This window comes from Pelecanus crispus, chromosome 14 (assembly GCF_030463565.1).
Source record: "Pelecanus crispus isolate bPelCri1 chromosome 14, bPelCri1.pri, whole genome shotgun sequence".
Lineage (NCBI taxonomy): Eukaryota > Metazoa > Chordata > Aves > Pelecaniformes > Pelecanidae > Pelecanus > Pelecanus crispus.
The window spans coordinates 15,764,567-15,786,543 of record NC_134656.1 but is presented as its reverse complement, the minus strand read 5'-3'; the positions used below and the strand labels follow the sequence as shown (position 1 = coordinate 15,786,543).

General features: G+C 52.8%; 1 protein-coding gene across 1 annotated transcript in view; it reads right to left on the bottom strand.

The window, feature by feature from the left end:
- TOX2 (TOX high mobility group box family member 2) overlaps window positions 1-20,361 on the bottom strand; it is a 159,981-nt gene extending 139,620 nt beyond the window's left edge. Inside the window, exon 1 of the mRNA XM_075721046.1 lies at window positions 20,260-20,361. Coding sequence (XP_075577161.1) covers window positions 20,260-20,361 — 102 coding nt within the window. The remainder of the gene's footprint in view (window positions 1-20,259) is intronic.
- Window positions 20,362-21,977: the final 1,616 nt, after the last annotated feature.

Sequence of the window (21,977 nt, the reverse complement as noted above, 5' to 3'; positions counted from 1 at the left end):
ACACCCATAGGAGCAGAGCCAGGAGCTGGTTCACCCCCAACGCAGGGAGCGTCGGGGCTGCGGGGCCCCAGCCGTGTCCAACAGCGCGTTGCTCCTCGACCAACGCCCAGGCATCTCAGGGCAACCTTCCCTCCTGTCCCCGCCGATGCGGCCGGCAGGGCTCACGGAGCGAAGGCGGGACAAGCAAAGAGAAAAGGGAGAAACCAGATACTCCTCGCTACCAAGAGACGGAGCGCCGCAGCCCAGGGATGAGGTGCACTTGCAAGAGAAATGCGACAACGCTGCTGAACTGCTGCCGCCGCCTCTTACCTGAAGAGTTGGTTGGACTGGATGATCTTAAAGGCCTTTTCCAACCTAAACAATTCTACGATTCTGAATCAATATATAGAGCTGGGCATTAGCAAGATTCTCTTAATAGCACCTAGATTCACCCAACTCTTGGGCTTCAAGTTTGTTTTAAGATTTTCTTTTTTTTTTTTTTTAAAATTAAGTCTTCTCATATCAAATTTAACAAATGTGGGCAAACCGGGACTGCCTTCTTTTCCCATTCACACATGCCACTGATGCCTACAATCAATAAAAATGACAACGTGAACTCCAGTCCCTGAGTATCAGAGAAAGCTTCATGCCATCAAGGGATGCCCAAGGCACGGCCCCGGGGATGGAGACTGGGGACCGCCTCTGTGCCAGGCAGGAATTCCCCATCAGGTGTGGGTGGGGCAGAGGAGTGGGGTCTCTGCAGTGGTCCAGAGCTGGTGATTTTTGCAATCCTTTGAGTGAAAACAGCACAACACAACAGAAAAGTCTGTCTTCCTTAACACCTACGTGCTTATGCCCGTTGGACAGCCTGCATTCATTTTACCCCTCTCCTCTCCTCCACAGCTCCCCCGTCGCCAGGCAGATGCAGAGACCCCAACCCAAGCCAACACCCACGCGCTGGCCCCTGTTGGGGACCAGGGGACCCCCTCCTGATGCCACCGCTCAGTAGGCACTTGGCCCTTCACCGGATTGGGGAAATTGCGTCTATCAGCACTACCACTCCCCCATAAACCACAGCTTTTACATACACAGGACAGACACGCCATTCATGATATTCACCAACAACATGGATCTTGCACCAGCTCTGAAGTTCATGCATTAGGAACTTGGCAAAACCCATGCAGACAGTGGTTACCAGTTCAATGGTCACCTTTCCTAATAACCCTCTCACCCTTGTAGCAAGGAGATGAGCATGGAAGTGGATGAGCTCCTCTTTTGCCATTTTTTTCCCCAGTTTTCCGAAAGGAAGAGAAACAAGATGACATGCTAAACAGGGAGCATCTTGCAAGCCTGGAGAGCTGCAGCTACACTCTGGTGTGGCTCAGAGCAGCACCCGGGGCTCCCGTACCGCAGGCAGCCACGTGCCCTCTGCGGCGTTTCGTACGAGAAGGTGGGACATTTCACACAGAGAGAAAGAGGAAGGAAGAATGTGAATATTGCGCCAAGTGTGTGGTCACTGGGAGGAAGGAATAGGAGTGATGAATTTTTCAGCTTTGATGATTTTGGTAAAACCATAAACCACGTGCCTCATGCTTCAGGAGACTACATCACAAATTAATCAACCATAGTGCCCAGGGAATTCAGAGGTAGACTTGACTCTCTGATGTCTGAAGTCCTGTTTTTGCCACCCACCAGGGATGTCTGACCAGTCCTATTTGTTTTAGAGCCTCTTCTGAAGTCAGTGCTGCTGAAACACAGCAGCCTGATGCAAACGACAATTTATGATGAGGGTGGTGAAGCACTGGCACAGGTTGCCCAGAGAGGTGGTGGAGGCCCCATCCCCAGAACCATCCCAGGCCAGGTTGGACGGGGCTCTGAGCACCCTGCTCTGGTTAAAGCTGTCCCTGCTCGCTGCAGGGGTTGGGCTGGGTGAGCTCTAAAGCGCCCTTCCCACCCAAAGCGTTCCGTGATCCTATGATTCTATGAAACCGCTGGCGGTTGCATCAGACTCTACATGACACAGTTGTAGGATGCTGATGGCATCTGTGTCTCCAGAGGTCTTCCGGAGCTAAGGATGAGCTTAAACCATGCTTTCTCACTTGCATCACACCTGTACTTTCTCACAATCATCTGACGATTTCCCAGAGTGCGAACTCCCCATCAAAGAGAAGGAGGACGCCACGGCCCAGCAGCAATCTCACCGAGCGTATGACTTGCAAGAACAGCGATGTCGCTGGCAGCAGGCCAGGGAGGACCAGCCTCGTGTCGGACCCCAGCCTCCCTCAGCGCACAGTGCGGGACCGTGCTCCGGTCCCAGGTACCACACGCCAGACGTGCCGGTAATGCTGAACTTGCAGCACTGAGATTCTTCAAAAAAATATTCCTGGAAAGAAATTCTCTGGCAGCACTATAATTTCTCTCTCCCGTATATACACACATATACACACTCTTTGTCCATCTTTGCTATTTTTCTTAGGGACCATCCTTTACCAGGCATTTGCTCAGTGCCCCGTAGAACCCATTTCAGCTGGGGCCTCGAAACTCTGCTGGACCACACGTAGTTGTAATAATACCCAACCCCAATTTTTGTGATCTCCTAAGTTTAAACAAAGCCTTCAACCCACATTAGCCACAAAGGAAGCCAGCGGGGCTCGCCCGTCCCCTCTGCTCACGCAGAGCTGGGACTCTCCACTGCCACCACTGCGCACTTGCCTGCAAAGCAGTCAGGGAGGTTGGCATCCCCTGGGCGCACCCTTGCCACATATGCAAGGGCTGGAGCTTGCACAGCACTTTTGCCACCCATAGTTTCACGGCTTCACACCAGCTGTGAGCTCCACTTCACTTTTGGACAGAGAAGGGGCATTGCCACATCCGACACGGGAAAGCCGCGTCCCAGGGGAGGCTGCAGAACCGGAGCTCCAGAGCCCAGACCCGCACAAGCAGCACATCACACACAGCCCTTCACAGAAAACACCTCCTGTCCACAAGTCTCCCAACTAATCCTTCCAGCAGGATATCCAAGTCATCCCCACCTGTGTTTTACAATTCAGAGATAATGAACTAACTGCAACATTAAGCTTAAAATAAAAGTGTTGACACCTTTTGCACAAAGAGATCTTGACTTCTCTTTCTAATGCATTTAGCTGCTTTTAAAGTGTCACTTATTGCATTGGAAACAAAACCAAATAAAAAAATGTCCTCATTATTTTGTGGGAAAGGAAAAGAGGCAAGCAGGTGGCCTTGACTGCACGAGTCTCTTACCACACTGTTATGTGACAAAACTGAACATTTACACAGGTCTGAAAAATTGTTTGCAACGGGCATGTAGACAAGCAGAGCTACCAGATGTTGTTCTCCTAATATTTGCTATATTACATCATTGGATACTGTGTGAAAACCAAGCTGTGCCAAGTTTTCAGAGGCCTCAGCTCACTTTCTGCGCGTGCATCTGCAGTTCTCATGAGCTGGCTCTTGGACTTGGGTGCACAGAAGCCTTTTCCGCTCAGGCTGTGCGTGCAGACGGGCTGCTGTTTGTGCAAGCCACCGCACACACCCAAGAGCTATTTATGCAATTAGCGGCACGCACACAGCATCGGCAGCGAGCGCTTTCCTACTGCATCCCATCCCATGCTGTCAGACTTAGGTATAGGTAGAAAAAAAGAAAAACAAGAAACCCCCCCAAACTGCAAATGTAATTGGTGTTCAGATGAGAAAATAAAAGGTGTTTCACCGAAGTCTATTTACGCGTGTGCTGACATACGGGGAGGCTACGTTTAAAACATTTAAAACTTCCTCGGTTCCCCCCACCTCGGCTGCTGCCCCCGCCACGCCGCCCAGTGCCTTCCCGTTTCAGATGTAAGTGCTTGAACCAATTCGCTGGGGCGAGACACCGCTCCGCCGAGGTGAGCGAAGGGAGGGGGGGAAGAGAAGGAGCATGAAAAACTACATCAAGAACCAGCCCCTGGAGACCTGTATGCGATGCGCATCCCCACATCAAGCTGTCAGCTCCCAGCATCCAGCCCCACTGGAGTTTATTTGCTCCAGAGGAGAAATTCATTTTGCACTCAACTAATGTAACCCCGAAGTGCTTTAAAACAACGCTCCTCTAATAGAGACATTACAACAGCCATTATTTTCCTGTTTAAACTAAGCAAATACAAAGGTAATTTTATTTTAAACAAACTGCACTCATCACAAAAAAAAATGGATACCAAATATTCTCCTCCACCATATGGTGAATTTAACTTTATTTTTCGCTCTTCTTGAAAGAGACACATTCATTGGCAAACACCAGCTTGTGCAGCAACGTGAGAAAGAAACTGGAAAACACTTCCCTCAAAATCCTCTTGCTTAATGACAGTTAAGAAAGCTCTGTTTAATAATATATTTAATTTCAAGCTGTCTTTCCCCCTACTTTCTAGAAAAGTGTATATACCAATGACCCACTGAAAAAAAAAAAATGTTATTTCTAAATTATTCCCAAGTATTACGTTATTGAAAGCATTCCTAGCTGTCCGTGACTTACCGTTGGGCTTCATTTTTCCTACCCATCCCACCAGCACCTACAACGATCGGGAGGGGTCTGTGTTTGCTGCTACAGCCATACAAACCCAAAGCGACTCAGAGAAAGCAAATCGATTCGCTCCACAGGGAGCAAGCCCGATCCTTGCATCCTCCGTGCCACGATACTACTTGTTCAGACCATCTCTGACTTCACTCCTATTTTACAGAGCCTGGAACTTCCGATCACACCGAGGATAAGAGCACCTGGCCCGCGCTAGCATTAACAGCGCTCTCTTTCATGCGATACACAAGTCATCAAATTACAGAGAGCAAAGAGCTCCGCAGCGGCGGCCAACTTTCGCTGGATTCCCTTAGCAGCTGCAGCCTAAGGGGCTTTGAAGTGAGCAGACACATCAGACACACGCCAGCTGTCTCTTGCACCTCCAGACTTACCGCAAATCTATCGCGCGATTGCTGTGAATTCGTACGTTGGGTCCACCACTCTCTGAGGTTCCCCAGGCTTCCAGGACAGGCTTTGCATGGGCACGCTTGAGCTCTTTGGTCAAAAAAAGGTCTACGTGCAACTTTACATGCATCCAGGTGATTTTTAAATATCAGCTTTGCAAAGCAGCAGGAAGATACCTGCTGCTTTACAGGCTCGCCTTCTCCGAAGCATCCCAAAGCTGGCACTGTTGCTAGTCCGGTGGTTATTTCTTTGCAGGAAAACTCAGAGCCGAGGTGGGCACGGGTTTGCAGGTGGTATTAAATCCCGAGATGGCCAAGTCACTCTGCAGCCCTCTTGCACGAGCAGTCCCAGGGTAAGGGCTCCAAACAGGGCTGCAGGTGCAAGCTCTTCTTCTCCAAAAGCCAAAAATGCCAAAGTCGCTTTGCACAAAGCTTTTCCCTCTCTCTGCCTCATCATCTCCTGCGGATGCCATGGGCAGTGCCGATCTCCAGCAGCAAATACCCTGCTGTGCACTGCCCCAGTTTATAAAGCTCTTCCAGGGTGGAGGCTCCACTGCTGCACCCCCTGTGCTCTCAGCAGATCTTTTTGGCCCTCAAGAACTTAATTTGACTATGCACAACACAGAGGAGAAGAAGTGAAGACTATTACCATTTCCCCCACCACCAGGACAGTTGCTCGGTGCTGTTGCCGAGCCTTGTGCTGAACGGATCCTTGGAATTGCTGCCGAGCTGTGCTCTCCTGCAGCCCCAGCAGGATGCCCGGCACAGGGCACTACATACTGCTGGTGCGAGTCACAGCGTTGGTCCTCAGCCCAAATGGCAACACTGCAGGTCTCAATGCTCCTCTGAAGACAACCTTTTTGATATGCTGGGGCACCTTATCGGAGCATGCTCTGGAACCTGCCATCCCTGTGCTTGTGCTGTAGGATGCGTGCAGCTCTACCAGAAGGTCCAAGAGCTGCTGGAGGCTGCCAAGTACATCCTCTTCAACCCCCAGTCCCACTGCAATGCCACCACAGGAGAAAAACAGCGGCCAGGGCACCAACACAGCTTTGGCTGGATCTAGCCCCTGAACCCCAGTGCACAGCTGCACCCATTCCACTTCATCCCTAGTTTGAGAGATGGCATTTCTGTAGCTGAAACTCAAGTGCCGCACGAACACGGCGTCCTGCGCACGCAGGCCGGGTGTTGCAGAGCGTCTCGCAGCCGTGCTGTGGTGCAGCAGCTGGCCAGCTTCCCCCAGCCAAGGGGCCAGCCCGGGCACCCTTTAATTCTGTGGCAGTGCAGATTGACACTGTGACAGGAATAGATGTACAGCTATCTTAAGCATTCACCAACCTTTTTATAAGGTTAATTCATTAGCCCTTCTGCTCCAGAAACAAGTTCTGCCTTCATTTACACCTCTGCAGATTCACCAGCTCAGAGGAGGTTTCAGAGATGTAACCTGGGCAAATTTTATCAATGAATTCAAATCTTGAGCTAAATCAGGAGGAACGGATTTACCCTAATCCCCTCCAAACATTCATCAGCATCACCTGCCAGCTCAGCAGGATTTAATCTCTTTAATCTCTCAAAAACAGTGGAGTATATGGGGAAGAGGTTGGGCACACAGCAATGGTGGAGATTGATCTCTCTCTCTTTTGTTTTTAAAATAACTCTGGCTGCCAAATCACATTAAGCAGCAGTTGGAAATTCATTAAGATCTTTGCTAATATCACTTCCCAGGTAAATAACTGGTTGCCACCGAGACAGCGCGTACACGTCAGAGGAGGGCCCACGCTATTTGGCGCAGGAGAAGAGGTGCAGCCTCTGCAGGAACACAGCATCTCCGTGAAGATGCTCCAGGAGCTCAAATCCCATCGCCTGGCTGGCGGCGAGCACGGGGACCGCACAGGCAGGCTTTGCCCTGGACCGTGGGCAGCGATGGGGCGGAGATGCAGCAAGCCACTTTTTGGTGCTAGCATGGAACCGCACACGTGGCATCCCCCAACGCTGCTGCAAACCCAACAGCACAAACACAGACCCCGGTGCCAAAAAACAAGCTTTGCTGTGCAGGCGCCACGCTCTATGAACAGCTTAAATCCCAGCCCCGAGTGACTTGCAGGGTGTTTTCATGCCTCCCACTAAAACTACCAGCAGCAACGGCGATATTGGCTCAGATGGCTGCGGATGTCGTGACCGGTGGCATCCCACCCTCGGTGGCTGCCGAGCCAAGGGGACCCCCGGGCACGGCGTGCCTGACGGCAGCGGAGTCAGCGCGGGGGCGAATCCGATCCGTCGTGTTTAGGAGCGCCCGGATTAGAGCGTTAGCGTGTGATTCTAGGTTTACATAACACCACCAAACGATTTTGGCAGAAACAATTGGTATTAGCAAGGAAAACGAAGCATCAGGAACAGCCGGCAGAGCAAAGAGACACCTCTCGCAGCAGCCCCCAGGCTAAAAAGAAAATAAATAACAAATGCAACAGAAGCAACACTTGGACAACAGGGAGGAAGAGAGGAAACCTCCGCAAGGGGAAATGAAACCGGAATCGCAGCTGAGATGAGCAGGGAATTAAGCTTTTCTTTGTCACCTCCTTCCCACCCGCGTCGGACTAAGCTTTCTCCTTTATTGAGACACTCCAGTCAAGCCTACGCCACTTAAACACAGCGAAGGGAAAGCCGTCTCACGCAGGGCTCCAAGCTGCGAGGTCTGAGCAGCTCCTGCCGAGCCACCTCCGGCCCTGGGATGCTAATTGTGGAGCTCAGCGATGCCCAGGCAAGGACCCAAGGCACTGATCGCCTTGGCTAACCAGCCCTGCGGAGCCTGGCTCCGCCGCTGCACCGGGCAAGCGACAGGCGTCATGCTTGGCAACCTTCAATCACACAAAGTTCACGTTGTAATTTTTAAGCTAATTCAGCCTGGATGTTGCTGGGTTAGTAGTACTGGAGGTTGTGTTTATCCCCAAACAAATAGAGCAGAAACCCCAAAGGCGGCTGGATCTCCCCCTTGGGCTCTCCAGTGGCTCCAGCTCTGGCCAAAGGGATGAGACCACCAGTTGCAGGTGGCCCAGCTAGCCCTTGTCCTGCTGTACATGCCACAGCGAGCAGCCGTGATGTGCACGCCCACGTTCGGAGAGCAGGACGGCAACCGCCAGCCCTGTTTCACAGCATCTGAGGAGGTCCGGTCCCTCGGCACTCTGGCCCGCTGACCTGACGATGGGAAGAGCCGTAGCAGCTCTTCAAAAACCTCCGGGTCCCGCAGCCTTCCTGCTGTAACTGTGCTAAGCGAGGAGGCAGCTTGCTCTCGAGACCTTTTTTTGCCAAGTAGAGGATCCCTTCCAAGCTGGCACCATCCCCGTGCTCACGGCACGATGACAGCGACACGAGCTGAAGCCCCAGATCCAGCAGCACGCTCTTCCTGCCTCTGAGCAACCCAAGATTTACCCAAGATTTCCAGCTCTGGGGGCAAATGAGAAGCTCCATTTGAGCTTCAGAACATCGTAAGACAATTCCACAAGACAAGAGGATGTCAAAATCCACATTTCCCAATTAACGTAGAGCAGCGCTTTCCTGCAAATGGAAAACGCATCTATGGCTTCACATGCAGGTTGTGGAGGACAGCTCTGGATAGAAGGACTTAAAATGAATCAAGCTTGGTTCAAATCTGAAATAAGTTTCCATTATAACCTTGGATTTGCCTGTTATATGAGCATCCTACTTTGATAATGACTATCACATCCTTCCACTTAGATCCTGCCTATATTCCCTGAAATTCAGTGCTCAGTCTCTGCTCTGGGAGCTTACAGAGCACCCAACAGTTACACTTGAAATGGGGCATGTTCTTCTCCATCACACAGGTTTAGTGTGCAGCACCTCACATTCAGGAAGTCAGTTCTCAGATACTATCAACATCAAAATGAAAACAGGCTTTCGGTTCAGCTGGACATAGCAGGAGTATTGCAAAGGGACTTAGCGTGACTCCAGCAGAGCCCGCAGCCCGGGAGCAGGGAAGTCGCCGGCGTGGGGTGGCATCGTGCTGCCACGCAAGGCACGGGAAGGCGCAAGAGCGGGAGAAGCAGATGATAATTTTGTACGAGGCTGCCCTTGTTTCCTGCTCTTCACTAATTTCTTCTCAAACTTGCACACTGTGACCTTTCCAGCCAAAAAAATAAAATAAATGAAACCCTGCACTCTGATAGGAATGGTAACACATACAGGGAAAGGATGCCGGAGCCAGCTCTGGAGCCTGCAATCTGGAACCCGGCTCCTACAGGATGTGTTTCTAAATCTCAGTCAATACCGTCTGTTTTCCAAGGAACGAGGCATTTCACATTTTATTAATTTTAACTAAAGCCCATTTTATTACCAACTTCCTATTTAGCATTTGATTGCAGGAGTCACCACTGAGACTCTCACCATATCAGAGCAGAAAATCCATGGCTTGTAGTTGGCGTGGGCTGTATATTGTTATTTTTCTCTCCTGCCATCTCAATCCCAGAAGGTGCTGTTGGAATTATTTTAAATACACTTCCAGAGGTCCCTTCCAGCCTAAGCTCTTTTATGATTTTGAACGTGTATTTGTTTCATTTGCGCTCTCACACGAATTTGGCACCCCACTTCCACAGATGACTGAAGTTACGTATCGTTATTCCCACCAGGGTTTGGCCTCCCCCAAAAGAGGGTCACCACATGCCAACCACCTTACTTAAAGGGCTGCAAGTTTATGAAGCTCAAAAGACCATTTCGTTAATATTTTTCCCCTTTTCAAAGCCCAGCTCTTAAGCGGAAAAACTGATTTAATGTAGTTTTCATAAAACCTACACTCTGGTCTGATTTAAATCAAACAGTTAAATACTCCACATGTACAGTTTGGCACAGCCACGACAGGACTATCCGGTTTGCAAACAGACGGCCACCCGCAATTAATTTGCCACCTTGACACAGAAATGCAGGCTGTCAATTAATTACAACACACGTGCCACTGCCTTCAGCTCACTTCGTGACCTGTGGTCTTTCCTCCTAGGCAGCCTCTTTATCTTAAGCGGGGGGCGGGGAACGTAAAACTACCACCTAATAATGAAAACATGACTCTGGTTTTCCTGGCGTCTAATAATTGTTGTTCTCAGCTTTAACAGATTTATCAGGTTTAAAACCACCATGTCGCCAACATCCGTCTGGGGTAGAGGAGACCAGACTGTAATTCCAGTGCAGGTTCCTAAATATACACGGATTGAAGCCTGCGTGACCTCACTGTCTGGCTGCAGGGTTAGATCCACGGCGCTTGTTGGAAGGTTTTTTCTCCTGTTTTCAAGGGCTGTTTGATCTTCAATCAACAATGCTTATCAGTGGTAAAGTCTGCCAGCCATTCCCAAAAGTTTGATATTTTTAACAGCACATTCTTCTTCTCCTTTGAATGCTATTTAGAGACAAGATAACACATCAGGGGAAAAGCTGCCTCCCTGGGTTTAACACGGACAAACAGAGCAGGATCCTATCAGAAGGAACACATATTTCCTAGTGCTACAACAAGCCCCAGCTTCTGTGCTTCATGTTTCCCCCCTGTATTTCTGCTTTTTCTTCTTTAGATGACATCCAAACGCTTTTTTGTGCCCATCGCATAAGCTGGGACAAACCAAGATAATTGAATTAAGTGTTTCCATACAAAACTTCCTCTAACGTTTTCATAAATTTCATTTTCATGCTGTCAAACTTTCTCTCCTTTTTGCCAAGGACTCCGGGGCGCACTACCCCTCTTCTGACACTAGGAACTAGAAACTCATTCCCTAAAAATACATCGCTCTTCCATGGCAGGCACGCTGTGGTTCACCGTGTGAAAACCCATTGTTCAGAGAAGCACCCGTGAAAAATGAGAAACACGGAATGGATGTGAACTGCTATTTTTTGACAGAGGAGAAAAAAAAATTACCTTTATTTTAGGGTTCAGTAACTGTAAGCAATGCAACAAAAAATCTTTTCATTCAGAGCTAGCAAGCAGCATCACCATCCCTGGAAGTGTTCAAAAAACGGGTAGATGTGGCACTTCGGGACATGGTTTAGTGTAGTCTACCCTTGATTGGTTTAGAGTAGACTTGGTAGTGTAGGTTAATGGTTGGACTGGATGATCTTAAAGGTCTTTTCCAACCTAAACGATTCTATGATTCTATGATTCTATGATCAGCCAGGGGACCCGAAGCCCACGAACACCTCTGCGGGTGCAGCAGCGCTGGACTCGGAGAAACCAACCTCGGGCAGCCTGCGCTGTCCTCCCCCGGCTGCGGTGCCCCAAGGGTCCCTGGGGCCCTGACAGCGTCTTCCCCATGGCGTAAAGGAAAGGCGATGGGAGAGGTGCAACGGAACGGCTCATCGCTGACCCAGAGGTCAGCTTTTGGGGGAGAAAGGAGCTCAGCCTGACGCTGCTAGGAACAGGACTGAGGTCCACCCCTTCCACACACAGAGAGCAAGCTGCTGCGAGACCAGCACCATGTGAGGCCACGCTCTCCCTTACCACCACCTGCCCCATCTCCTCCACTCCGCAAGGCCATCCTTCCCATTGAAACTGTTGCATTTGAGGGTTTTCAAAAGGTTTAACAACTCCTAATGAGACGTACAGCTCTACCACCTTCCCAGGGAGAGGGAGGAGATGCTCAGGGATCAACCTGCTCAGGGATTCATCCGCTGGGTGAATCAGGATGGAAAGGTGAAACTCTGTCACAGGTATAAACGTGGAGATCCACGTCTTCAGAAGGGAGAAGCCTTTCGGGGTGCCCCGGGCTCTGCTTGCACCTCTCCAGGCACCTGGGTCTCCTGGAACGGACGCTCAGTGCTCAGGATGGCTCAAACTGTTCATTAAAATAATCACCAAACGCCTGGGGTACCCCAAAACGACCTGCTGCTTCTGGAGATGGAGACCTAGGCCAGCTCACGCAGAGGATAAATGGCAGAGCCACAACACAGCCCTCACCTCCCAACCCTGACCAGAGGCGAGTGCAGGCTCCACCCTGCATCTCCTGAAGGAGAGGAAGAGGAGGAGGAAGAGGAGGAAGAGGAGGAAGAGGAGGAAGAGGAGGAAGAGGAGGAAGAGGAGGAAGAGGAGGAAGAGGAGGAAGAGGAGGAAGAGGAGGAGGAAGAGGAAGAAGACGAGGAAGAAGACGAGGAAGAAGACGAGGAAGAAGACGAGGAGGAAGAGGAAGACGAGGAGGAAGACGAGGAGGAAGACGAGGAGGAAGACGAGGAGGAAGACGAGGAGGAAGACTTTCTCTAAAGTAAAGAGGAGGACCGTGGCGTGCAGGCAGACAGCCGGGCAGAAAGGGGACAGAGCCTCCCTGATGAGTCCAGACGGGAATGGAAACTCTGAGTCATCGGTAGGTTTTGTGGGAAGAAAAACCTGCTAATGTGATCCAGCTAATCCGATAAAGAAAAAAGCGCTCCTCACCGCCACCAACGTGGAACAGGATCCACGGGGCACGGGCAGCCCGGTCCCACTACATCCTGGGTGACAGAGAGGACGGTGGCACGTCACCGGAGGCGAGGGTGGCACGTGCCAGCACGCCCAGGGCTCGCTCCTCCATCTCCCCGAGCACCGCGGTGCTGGGGCTGCCCATCCCGGAGCAAGGCTGCCCCAGCCCTTCGCCGCCGGGCTGGTGGCTTCAGCTGCGTGGAAGCGGAGAGGCACATCAGGAGCGGGGAGGAGAGGCTCAGGGCAGAGCCGCAACAAGTTTTACCATCCACCCCGCTTGGGAATAGGGACCCATACTGCTGCTCCCCTTTTCTAGCTCCTGCAAGGTCATGAGATCCTTAGAAACACAGGGTGTGGGGGGGAAAACCCCACACCATGAGAGCAAGAGGCTGGGTCCTTAAACCAACAGAAAAAGAATTAAAATATCTACATTTTAAACATCTGCACAATCCAGCCTCCTATGTCCAGGCTATAATTAGAGACCAAGAAACTGCCTCAGCCCAAGAGTCACCCAATTTCTGCAGATAAGGTTCCTCAGAAGCCGCGTGTGGCAACCAGCACAAACCGATGCTCAAATAATCTTCCCATAGTAACAACTACTGGTCCAGGGCCCTAATTTAACACTTACCCAACAGTTACATTCGCCACAGCGCTGAACTGAAATCGCACAGTTGTCAGATAGAGATTTAATTATATCTGCAGAGGTCAACCAATCTATGCGAAAGATTATGGCGGAGGAGAGAGATTCTGTGGCATAATGCAAAGATTTTGCCTGCAGGCGATGCGGCAGCCAATGCCATTTTTCAAAGAAGAAATGGCATCCATCAGAACAAAACCACCCGAGGAAAACAATAGAAAGGGGGGGGGGGATGATGCAGATGGTTAAAATATTTAAATCTGGTCATATAAGTGCAAAACCAGGCTATTTAACACTGTTTTCAATCACTTTTTTTTTTTTTTTAAGAATGGTTTGATTAGTGCTTGTTTCAGTAAGTTTTGTTGCGAGATTTCTCCCCCCCCTGCAGCTGAACCGTGCATCCCCAAGTATAAGCTTTAATTATATGAAAACGCACGTGTTAAAATCATGAAGGTGGAACATCAGAGCTCAAACCTCCAATTAGGAGTTAATGGTATCAAAGCTGGAATCACGCTAACGCTTTACCCCAACTTTAGAAATGCAGAGTCAAATATAAAGAGGCAGAGAAGGTGGTACACTACAGCTTCAGGCAGAAGCCTTGCACTCGCTGGATGGAAAATTGTCAAGGAAAACACATTAGCAGCACAATATCTTATTTTTAATGTAGAGCTGTTAGGAAAACACAATTATATGCTTCATTTATACTGAAAGATATAACCCAACTTATGGTAAAAGCATTTAGAGCTCATTTTGTAAAAAAAACAGATGAGCACAAAGGTAATAGGGAAAAATTGTGCACCTAGAGGGGATAACGCTCCCCCTCTACATCACGCTCCGGCTTGGCCGGTACCTATGAGGTGGAGCCGGTGGAGCGGTCCTCACCTCCTGCTCCTTGCGCCCAGCATCAGAGAGATGCAAAGTGAAGGCAGAATGAAAATAGAGATTTTTTTTTTTTTTTTTTTTTCTTCAAATGCTGCAAGAAATACCACGACGGTGACGACCACCACCAGGAAAGCAGCCGGCAGCACCTATTCTTACAACTAGCAAAAGCAGGGCCCCTGAAAAAGCTCTGCAAGGGTTACAGGCGCTCTCCCCACCGCCCCGGAGCGAGCAGCAGCCACGCGCTACGCACGCTGTAGGATGCTCCGGTCTGCTACAAGCAAAATACAATCTATCAACAGAATGTTTTCCCCATGGCGGATGCACAAACTGATCCTGGTGCCCGTTGCAAGCTCAGATGTATAGAATAAGTCCGGAGCTGTTCACGGCTTCACCCCGTGGTTATGGCGGTGTAACACGCAATAGGCTTTGGACTGCCGATTTAGGGGACAATGTTTATCATTGATTTGAAGCATCACAAATAAATCGGAGAAACTTGCAAAATTTTTGATCCTGAATTTTGGTCTCTTGATGCCTCCTCTGCTACAGGGGCTTTCATGGATCAGGCCCTTGACAAGGTTACTCGGAACAACCCTAACAAACAGGTTACGTACAAGTCAGACCAGTCTTCGAAACATCTCCCTTGTTCCAAAACCAACCAGATTGAAGCCTTCCCTCTGCGCACACAGAGAGAACAACACTTTCTTTGAACGGTTGGACATTCGTTATTTAGCTCCCAATCCCCGACTTAAAGCCCAAGGTAAAATGGACCTTCAAACACTTTCTGCTGTGCAACCCATCAAAGATCGCTCTGCAGAACGCAGGGTTGTCCCACTGAGTAGCTCAAACGCTTTTCAGAGGAAGCCTTTGCCCATATTCAGGGCCAAAAAAAAAAAAAAAATCCACATTTGCGAATCAACAGGAGCTGCCTGCCAAATGAGAAAAAAATAGGCCCCAAATTAAAAATCTGCCTGACTTTGTTCCCCATCCAAAATTCTCCATCTCCAAAGGAAGATTTATGCTACTTCAAAACAGAGTTGGCTTAGAAAGTAGAAAGGAAAAGAATATATTTTATCTTCCAGAATGGCAAAGCAGTTCTGGAACGATGAAAAAGGGACTGTGTTTATCACTGCAATGTACAATTTATGGTAAAAGTCAAAACAAAACAGAATGTTCCACAGAAATGCATTTGCTACATCGACCCAGGCTCATAGCAGCAGCTCAGATCCCATTTCTGAAGGGCTCTTAAAAGAAGAGAGCATTGGTTGCAGATTAATACTCATCTCATGACTAGTAGATTTTAATTATCCATAATTTATGACGGTGTATCGGCGAAATAGTTTTTGCCAATTTATCAGCCTAAAAGGCAAGACGCAGGCTGTGTTTGGAGACGCAAAGCCACAGAGCCCTATCAGAAAGATTTGGGACAAGTTTTGACGGTACGGTTGGATCCTACAGAAATGCTACAGGGTTAAGGGGGGGTCCCCAGCATGTTTCTCCCATTAACTGCCCGAGGTTCCCAAGGACCACGGGCACTCCCAGTGCCACAGCAGCGTGCTTGCTCTGCAAGGATTTAGTTATTCCCAGGCTGGGTCGTCCTCCTCCTCCTCCCCATCAATCATTGCCCTAAGTGGAAATTAAGCATCGTGCTAACCGAGTCTGATCATCGATACACCAGAAGCAACTAGGAAGAGTTTATATTTAAATTTCTTTCTGCGGGAAGAAGAGAGGGATGTTAATTCACTCCTCAAAGTTGCCCCTAGGGAGGAGGGAGCGGGATTATTCCTCGTGCATCACAGCACAGCATCACCGCGTACGCTGCGTGAAAGGGCGCGCGGGACCGCGCTCAGGCAGGATTCCTGCCGTATGCCTCCCTTGCAAAAGCGATTTTGCATAGGCTAAGAATGAAAAACCCCCTCCTGCACTTTGTGGACCCACAGAATTTAAGATCTGGGAAAATCCTTCCATGCTGGTATATGAGACAGCGTATTAGCATGTTGCTAAAGCTCTGCTAAGAGCAGAACGAGCCCCTGTGTTACCAAACCGTGTGGTTTTTTTTTTTTCCCCATGGTTTACTTAGTGTGAAACACAAATGCAAAGGGTCTTCCTAGAGTTTAAGTGGGAAAAATCCCCCAAATTTTCACAAAGCAACTGGGGGGATGTGAAAACACCCTGCTACAGACCAACAAGCCCCTTAAGTGGTGCAGGAACGTGCTGCCTCGCACCTGTAACACCATCACAACACCCAGACAGCAGCCAGACACCGTCAAAGCTCCCCTTCCCCAGCGAGGGAGCAGGAGGGGGCTCCGCAGCAGGTACCAACATCCCAGGAAAAAGGACAGAGAGGACAGAAAAAGGGGCGTTAGACCCAGATTTAAGAGAGGATTCCGAAACGGAGGTAGGTGCTCCGGTGGCCAGTGGCAGAGGCGGGTGTCACAGTCTGGGCGAGGGCTCTTGCAGAGATGGCACCACTTCCAGCTGAACCTCCCCAGGCCCTCGTGGCCGCTGCGCAGACACAGCCTAAGGCACAAGTGGAGTTTCTTCCCTGCAGTCCCAACGACAGAGCAGGTCCTGGATCCGTCCCACGGGAAGGAGGCGAGGGGCCAGCACCCCGGCGTGGGAAATGCTCATCGCAGCGTGCCCTTAGGGAGGCTCTCAGGTGGCTCTGGGCAGGTGTCCCTCCTTATCGCCCCTGCGCCTTCGGCTGAGCCCAGCGCAACCCTAAAAATCCTGCCAAGGAGCATCAGTCCTCCGGGCTGTGAGCGGCAGCTCCCTGGGCACCGGGAAGTTTGGGGTTGGCTCCTCTTCCCACCTGCCATGGCAAGCTTCGCCGTACGAGGTCACCCGTGATGGGGACCGGTTTACGAGGGGAGTCCTTTCTCCCCTGCTCTGATGCCACCAGCGTGGCCAATGCACAAAAACTCCTCACCAAATGCAGGCAGCAGAGGGGAAAGCTCCTTCTCACCCTGCCTGCCCGGGCACAAGGGACCCCGTTCTCCACCCATGGGTGTCCAGCCCCTCGCTCCACCCCACCGCTCCCTCCCGGCGGCCAGCCCTTCGAGGGAAAACAGGGATGCTCCAGCAAGTGGTTAAAGAAAGGGTGCAAATGTCCCCGTTTTGCGGAGGCTTCAGCCGAACGTACGCTCCCATTTCATCATCCCTCCAAACATCCCTTGTCCTTTTAAAAATGGAAACGCCGATACCCAGTAGGCACCTCTGTAGCTGCAAAGAGAAACCGTGGCTTACTGCAGCGCGCAGGCGAGATGGGAGACCTCACGGTAACAATATCGTGTTCAGTAAGTGCACAAAACAATTACATTAACATTTCAGGATGCTTTGGGCTAAAGCGCATCTCCCCGGCAAGCTTGCTGGCGATGGGCGTGCGGGCAGAGCTCTGCCGTGCTCTCAGCGAGTTTTTTGTACACGGTGACACTGCACGCTCCTTGCCGGCTTCTCTGCCTCCCCCCAAAATAAATAAATAAACAAAGCAATCCTTTGGGAGAAAAAAGCCGAACGTGAACAGCACAAGCTCTTTAAACCAAAGGGCTTTAAAGCCCCTGCACAAACCCAGCGAAGCAGGAGGACGGCGAGGAGCCTGGCAGCACTCCTTGCCCGCGTCCTTCCCAGAGCTGGATTTCATCCGGGATACCTGCACGCTATCGTGGAAAAACTTCCGATTTTTCCACTCCACCCTACCCTACTCTGTAGCTTTTTCAAGTGGAAATGTTCCGAGGCAGACACTGCCTTAGCCCAGCTCTGGGCCGAGCCACCAGCACCAGACAGGAGCGATGGGGTTGGGACGGGTGTGAGTTTTTGGGAGGTTCCCAGAGGGTCCAGCGCGGCTCCGAGGAAGCGGGGCTGCTCAGACAGCGCTCTCCGTAGCGGGCGCAAGGTAACGGCACGCGGGTGACGATCCTCAGCCGTACGCCACCCCGCACCGGCCGGAGAAGTTCTCCGAAGCCGAGTCCGCAAAGGCAGCAGGCGATACCACCGCCCGCTGCGCACCAGGCCACGTTTCGACGCTGAAGTTAGAGCTGTTATACCTGCGCTCGGCCGGGAAAACCAAGTCAAGCCGTTTCCACCTCTGGCTGCGTTCCGGCAGCCTCATCCCACAGGCCAGCGTGCACCGCTGCGCGTAAACAAACGACATTGGATAACTCGGAAAAGGAAAGAAGAAAGAAGGCGAAAAGGAAAAATAAATAAAAAAAAAAAAAAAGAGCCCTGAATAGCAGAAAAGGGTAAGTCACTTCCTTTCTTCCTCCCGCCGCCTTGGGCTGCTCCGTAGCAGCGACAACAGCAGCATCTGCTGGCAGCGGGCAGCAGCCGGGCGCTCCTCTCCAGGGTCCCATCCACCCTGGCCAGCACCAAAACGCACCCACTGCACCTCCCCGGCTGCGCCCGCCGGACGCCCACAAGAGGCCATTTCCTCCGGCCTCCCCATCTGCAGCGCCGCGCGACAGCGAGGGCCCGCGCATCAGCTGCGGCCGCCTAATCCGGGACTAATCTCAGGGATTCAGGCCACGGATGAGCCGACGACGGCGGGGCCCCGCGCACCCCAAGGCTCGGGCGGGCGCTGCTGGGGGGACGCCGGGACCGCGAGGGCCTGCGGCGCCGCGTTGCACGACTGCAAGCACCAGCTCCCGCGCGGAAAACCGGGAGGCGAACTAAATCGTATTCGCATCTAACAACTTCTTGGTAAAACCCCAGTTCCTAAAGCCAGCGGGATTTGGGGGGTTGCCGCAGTTCCCAGACTCGCAGCTTTTGCACACTTTATCGGCTGACGTTTCAGCCGCCCGGATGACCTGCTCCCAGGTGACCCCTCTCTCGTTAGCATTTTAAGAGCATATTTAGCATTTTAAGAGCAACGGCAACGATAATAAAACAGTTTGCAACTAGCGGTACGCGGATGCAGGAGAAATCAATTTAAGTTGTTTCCTTTCAGCATAATCGGGCATCTCAAAATAAATGAGCACTATTAGGTTTGCTACAACTTAATAAAAAGAGATAAATAACCCAAATGACAGAGAACAGTTAAATACGTATATTGATACATAAAGATTAATTTGCTGCATCTGGGAAGCCACACAGGTTTCCCTCTGCTTGTTTCTAAAGAATTCCATCCCGAAGTAGCACAACAGCGAGCCGAGGGCACGCTGAGCTGCAGTCCCGATGCAGGAGAGCATTTTCTCCCTTTAGTAACGCTTTTCAACGCAATTACCCGAATTTGGCCCGGGGAGGACACAACCCGGGTTACGTCTCGGAGCTTATCGTGGCGACCCTCCCTCTCCGAAGGGGTCTGCTCCCTACGGCTTTGCTGCTGAAATATCAGCGCTATGTACCTACGCGCCAGGAAGGCGATACTCGCGGACAACTCTTTATCCCCAAAGTACGAAGGCGATACTTGCGGAGAACTCTTTATCCCCAAATTACGAAGGCGATACTCGCGGAGAACTCTTTATCCCCGAATTACGAAGGCGATACTCGCGGAGAACTCTTTATCCCCGAATTACGAAGGCGATACTCGCGGAGAACTCTTTATCCCCGAAGTACGAAGGCGATACTCGCGGAGAACTCTTTATCCCCGAAGTACGAAGGCGATACTCGCGGACAACTCTTTATCCCCGAAGTACAGCATCTCTCCCCTTCACTTGGTCTTCTCTGGGATGAGGGAAATTTCCTACAGCACCTCCGGCGCACTCAAATATCCCCCTGCGGATCCCTCTCTGGTTACAAAAAGCGGGTGCTTTGCCTCGCAGCTGCAGCGAGCGGGGGAAATGCGGGCGAGGGAGCTTTCCCAGCCGCGCTGCGGGTCTCGGGGAGCAGCGCACCCCGACCCCGGCGCCGGCGGCCGCCCCGCACCGGAGCATCCGCGCCGGCAGCGCGGGCAGGTGGGGGCCGGGGCCCCGCTCGGGGGGTGCCAGCCGCAGCCGTGCGAAGAAGGCGCAAACCAACGGGGCCAACAGCAGCCAAAAACAAACAAAAAAAAAACCAAGAAAAAGGGAAAAGTGCCCGACAAGAGGCGCAACAAGGAGAACCCCACGCGCATCGCTGCGGGCCGAGCGCTCCCGTGGGGAAAACACGGGATGCAGCCGCCGCTCGCAGCGGGGGCACGGACGAGCGGCCCCTCGGAGCCGCGCTCCCCCCGCCGCGCTCCGCTGCCGGGCCCCGGCCCCCCCCCGCCCCGCGGCTCCGCTCGCCCCGCCGGCACCGGGGCTGCCCGGGGACCCGACGGCTCCGCTTCCACACCGCCTTCAACATTCCCTCCCGCAGGAGCCGGCACTTTCCCTCCTCCCCCCCCGCCGAGAAGTTGCGGGACGCGCCGAGCGAAGCCGCCCGGGCACCCCCGCCGCGCCGGTACCTTGTTGCAGTGATAATAATCCAGCGGGCCGAGGCAAGCGGGCTCGGCGCCGGGCAGGGAGCCCACGGCGGTGGGGGCGGAGGGGTAAAACCTAACGTCCATGCCGGGGCTGCGGGCGGCGGCAGGCGGGGGCTCCAGCGGGCATGGACCCGGCTGCGGCGGCGGCGGTGCCTCTGGCGCGGGGGGCGGGGAGGGGGCGGCCCCCGGCCCGCCCCGCTCCGCGCCGCCCCGCTCCGCACCGCCCCGCTCCGCTATTGTTCGCGGCGGGGCCGGGCGGCTCCCCCCCCCGCCAGCCCCGGGGGGGCGGCCGGTACCGGGGCACCTCGGGGCAGCGCGGCCGGAGCCCCCCCCCGCGGCTGCCGGGGGCCAGGGAGGGGAGCGGGACGGCGGCCTCGCCCCCCTCCCCAGCCCGGCCGGGCGGGGAAGGCTGCGGCGGCGGCGGCCCCGGTGCCGCACCGGCTCCCGCTCCCCGGCGGGGACCCCGTCGCGGCTCCCCAGCCCCCGCCGTGCCCGCTTCGGCCCCGCTCCCGGCACGGGACGGCGCCCTGCAGCCGCCTGCTCGCCCTGCGCGGCCCCCCGCTGCCCACCCCCTGAAGAAGGATGCTTTCCACCCTGCTGACCCACCCTCCGCAGCACCCCGGCACCGACGCCTCCCCGCACGCTCTCCCACCCGGGACAGAAAAGCCGGTCTCAGCCCGACGCCGGTGTTGGCCTCCCGCACCCCAAGGCAGGGGCGCCTACAGCATCCCACCCCCCCGGCCGCCCCGCTTTCCACACCTCTCCATCCTTCAGACCCCGCTGTCGAAAAGGCAGCACCCACCCGTGGCCACCCAGCAGCCCTCCCTCGCTGCCATCCCCATCGGACTCCCCACGGGCCGGGGCTCGCGGACGGGCACGGACAGCCCAAATCCAGCGTGGGCTCGCGGACGGGCACGGACAGCCCAAATCCAGCGTGGGCTCGCGGACGGGCACGGACAGCCCAAATCCAGCGGGTGGGGAGGGTGGGTGCCGGGGGGTGGGCAGAACGAGCGCTGCCCCGCGGCCCTGGGGCGCGCGGGATCACCCCCTTTCCGCCGCCCCACCGCGCGCCGGCTGCGCTCGCCCGCTGCCTTCCGCGCGCATCGCAACAGGCCCCTTAGGAAACCAGCCCGGTGGAAGATTATATTAAATATGGAGCGTTTTTACAGTATTCCATTCCCAGACACAGTGAGTTACCGCAACCGATCCATATGCTGGCAGACAGCTAGGACAGGGCTGATAGAGTCAGTTTTCTGGCAAATCTCCGATGGAAATAGCCTTTTTGTTTGGTTTTTTTTTTTTTTAAACATCATGACTACGAAGGCACATTTGCAACATGCAACCTACAGGACGCACTGTAGCTGGAAAACTGAGCTAAATAAGCGCTGAGTTCTTCCACAAGCCCCTTTCACTGCAAGAGCGTGGCCAACTCCTGTCAAATTCACAAGGGGGGGGAGGCGGGCTGGAGTTTCGAGGGAATGCCAGCTCCGGGAATCAAGTGATTACGTAGAAATCGTAGTTCTCATTTATATTAAAAACCAGCTTTTAGCCCTCATGATGGTGGAAAAAATCGATTTGAGGATAAAAATTGATTTGGGCACAAAAACTGCTTCACATTTATTATTATTTTTCAAACCATATGATTTTTCTGGAGAATCGGCATCGATCCTTCTGTGTTTGGCAGCGAAGCAAGTCGGCTT